The sequence below is a fragment of the Papio anubis genome, chromosome 1, assembly GCF_008728515.1.
Source record: "Papio anubis isolate 15944 chromosome 1, Panubis1.0, whole genome shotgun sequence".
In the NCBI taxonomy this organism is placed as follows: Eukaryota; Metazoa; Chordata; class Mammalia; order Primates; family Cercopithecidae; genus Papio; species Papio anubis.
Window position 1 is genome coordinate 137,713,366 of NC_044976.1, and position 3,632 is coordinate 137,716,997.

At 42.9% G+C, this 3,632-nt stretch overlaps 1 protein-coding gene across 5 annotated transcripts in view; it reads left to right on the forward strand.

Moving 5' to 3' along the window:
• The window catches only part of NVL (nuclear VCP like), a 97,574-nt gene extending 96,475 nt beyond the window's left edge, over nt 1-1,099 (forward strand). For 2 of the 5 annotated variants that reach the window (XM_031655428.1, XM_031655427.1), the window contains one exon: nt 435-1,095. In XM_031655428.1, coding sequence (XP_031511288.1) covers nt 435-518 — 84 coding nt within the window. In that variant the 3' untranslated portion in view covers nt 519-1,095. Of the gene's footprint in view, nt 1-434 lie in introns of all 5 variants that reach the window. The other 3 variants (XM_031655423.1, XM_031655426.1, XM_031655418.1) reach the window with 3 other exon arrangements.
• The last annotated feature ends 2,533 nt before the right edge of the window (nt 1,100-3,632 follow it).

The following is a 3,632-nucleotide window of genomic DNA, read 5'->3' on the forward strand; positions in this document are numbered from 1 at the left end:
CAAGCCCGTAATCCCAGCACTTTGGGAGGCCGAGACGGGCGGATCACGAGGTCAGGAGATCGAGACTAGCCTGGCTAACACGGTGAAACCCCGTCTCTACTAAAAAAATACAAAAAACTAGCCGGGCGAGGTGGCGGGCGCCTGTAGTCCCAGCTACTCGGGAGGCTGAGGCAGGAGAATGGTGTAGACCCGGGAGGCGGAGCTTGCAGTGAGCTGAGATCCGGGCCACTGCACTCCAGCCTGGGCGACAGAGCGAGACTCCGTCTCAAAAAAAAAAAAAAAAGCTAAGAGCTCTTTCCTACTGATTCATAATCAATTTATTTCTCATCTTTATTGGTCGCTTTCTTTCCTCATTATTTAATATATGACTTATATGGGTTTTTTCTGGGATTTTGCAGTATCTAGGAATATAAATCACTATTATTTTATTGTAGGGGCGCAGATCTCTCTGCTTTGGTAAGAGAAGCTTCTATCTGTGCCCTGAGACAGGAAATGGCAAGACAGAAGAGTGGAAATGAAAAAGGTACGATTCTCTCCAGAATCTCTCAATTCTGATTATGATACTATTGCCCTGGAAAATGACCATTTTCTAGTGTCTATTATCTATGATATTAAAGCTAACGTTTTTCTAATGAGACTGTTAGAAGCTGTTCTAAAATATTAGGTAACCTCTGTTGCTGACAATTATAATAATAGCAAAGTTATTTAGTACTGCTCTAATAAAGAGTACTGTCCCTATAGGCAAATGGATCCATTCACTGTCTTCATCATGAGTTTGGGCTGCTTATCAATTCTGGAAAACCTTATTCTTTTGCTAAGGTGATATCTACTTACCTGTTAAAATGCGGCCTAAATTGGAGATCTTAGAAAATACACAAGATAAGTGAAATTTGGAATAACTTTCCATATATTGAGACTTTCCTTTCAAAATACAAACTCTGTGTATTGTATTATGTGATGCTTTGGGGTCGTCTCAACAGCTTTGCACCATCCTTCACATTTGACAGTGTCTTTAATTTTGCTATTTGAGTGCATATGCGGAAAAAAAATTGTCTGCTGGGTGTGGTGACTCACATCTGTAATCCCAGCACTTTGGGAAGCTGAGGCAGGAGGATTGCTTGAGCCCAGGAGTTTGAGAGCAGCCTGCACGAAAAACCAAGACGCCATCTCTATAAAAAATTTAAAAAATTAAACTGGCATGGTGGTACATGCCTATAGTCCTAACTACTTGGGAGAGTGAGGCCCAGGAGTTTGAGGCTGCAATGAGCTATGATTGCACCACTGCACTCCAGCCTGAGTGACAGAGCAAAACCCTGTCTCTTTTTTTTTTTTTTTTCCGGACATGGAGTCTTGCTCTGTGGCCCAGGCTGGAGCGCAGTGCCACGATCTGGCTCACTGCAACCTCCACCTCCTGGTTCAAGCGATTCTCCTGCCTCAGTCTCCCGAGTAACTGGGATTGCAGGCGTGTGCCACCACACCCAGTTAATTTTTTTTATATTTTTAGTAGAAACGGGGTTTCACCATATTGGTCAGGCTGGTCTCAAACTCATCTCGTGATCCACCCACCTCGGCCTCCCAAAGTGCTGGGATTATAAGCCTGAGCCACCACACCCGACCTAAAGCTCCCTTCTAATCCAGTGCTGAGATATTTTATATATAAAATATTCTATGATATTATGGTTCCATAAGATCTCATTGTGTGTTGCATACTCTTAAATATTAATACTATGGAATCCTACATTCTATTCCCAGTTAAATTTATTTGAATTATCTGAGTAATTCTGGTTCTTCTTCATAAACATCACCTGAGTCAGCTGCATTAAAGACTTTCCAGGGTTTGTATTTTTCCCTTCTGAACTTGGAGCCGTAGAAGTGACACGTTTTGGAACAGAGGGTCTCCTCTGTCCCTTAGACTCATAGCAGCCTATGCCTCTCAGGCTTAACCGTTCCATCTCCCACCTCCCAAAGTGCTGGAATTACAGGCAGGACCCACTGCGCTCAGCCCATAAATGACTTTTTAATAAGCTTACTTTAGACCTTATGTAATACATGAATATGCTAGTCAGCACTTTAGCCTTTTAGCCATTGTATAGTTTTCCTCCATCATTTTCTTTCTTCTTGAGTTTAGTTTTTGTTTTGTTTGTTTTTAATTGGGACCGGAGTCTCACTCTGGCCAAGCCAGGCTGCAGTGCAGTGGAGTGCTGATCTTGGCTCACTGCAACCTCCACCCCCTCTCAGGCTCAGTGATTCTCTCCCACCTAGAGGTAGTGAGCCCACTGCACCTAGCCTAGAAATATCTTCACATTAAAGCTAAGAGGCTGGTGCTGATTGGTTCACGCCCTGTAATCCCAGCACTTTGGGAGGCTGGGGGCGGGGCAGATCCGCGAGGTCAGGAGGTCGAGACCATCTTGGGTAACAGTGAAACCCTGTCTCTACTAAAAGTACAAAAAGTTAGCCAGGCGTGGTGGCGAGAGCCTGTAGTCCCAGCTACTTTCGGGAGGCTGAAGCAGGAGAATGGCATGAACCTGGAAAGGCGGGCTTGCAGTGAGCGAGAGATCGCCACCGCCTCCAGCCTGGAGCTGCCAGAAGCGAGACTCCGTCTCCTAAAAAGGTGGAGAGCTGGTGGCATGGAGGTGGCTCAAGCCCGTAATCCCAGCACTTTGGCAGGCCGAGGCGGATCGAGATCAGGAGATGAGACCATCCTGGCTAACAGTTGAAACCCGTCTCTACTAAAAAATTTAAAAAAGAAACACAAAAACTAGCAGGCCTTGTTAAGTGGCATGTAGTCAGCTACTCGGGAGGCTGAGGCAGGAGAATAAAGCGTGGAGCCTGGGGCCAGACTTACAGTGAAAACTGAGATCGAACCCTGCACTCCCAGCCTAAGGCTGACAGAAGCAGACCTCCGTCTCAAAAAAAAAAGACTAAGAGCTCTCCTACTGATTCATAATCAATTTATTCTCATCTTTATTGGTAAGCTTTCTTTCCTCATTATTTAATATATATGGCTTATATAAAGGTTTTTCTGGGATTTTTGCAGTATCTAGGAATATAAATCACTATTATTTTTATTGTAGAGTAGATCTCTCTGCTTTGGTAAAGAAGCTTCTATCTGTGCCCTGAGACAGGAAATGTAGAGACAGAAGAGTGGAAATGAAAAGTCTGATTCTCTCCAGAATCTCTCAATTCTGATTATGATACTATTGCCCTGGAAAATGACCATTTTTCTATTGTCTAATATCTATGATATTAAAGCTAACGTTTTCTAATGAGACTGTTAGAAGCTGTTCTAAAATATTAGGTAACCTCTGTTGCTGACAATTATAATAATAGCAAAGGATTATTTAGTGCTGCTCTAATAAAGAGTACTGTCCCTATAGGCAAATGGATCCATTCACTGTCTTCATCATGAGTTTGGGCTGCTTATCCAATTCTGGAAATATTATTCTTTGCTAAGGTGATATCTACTACCTGTTAAAATGGAAGGCCCTAAATTGGAGATCTTAGAAAATACACACAAGATAAGAGTGAAATTTGAATAACTTTCCATATATTTGAGACTTTCCTTTCAAAATACAAACTGTGTATTGTATTATGTGATGCTTTGCAGAGATTAGATCTCAGCTTTGCACCAT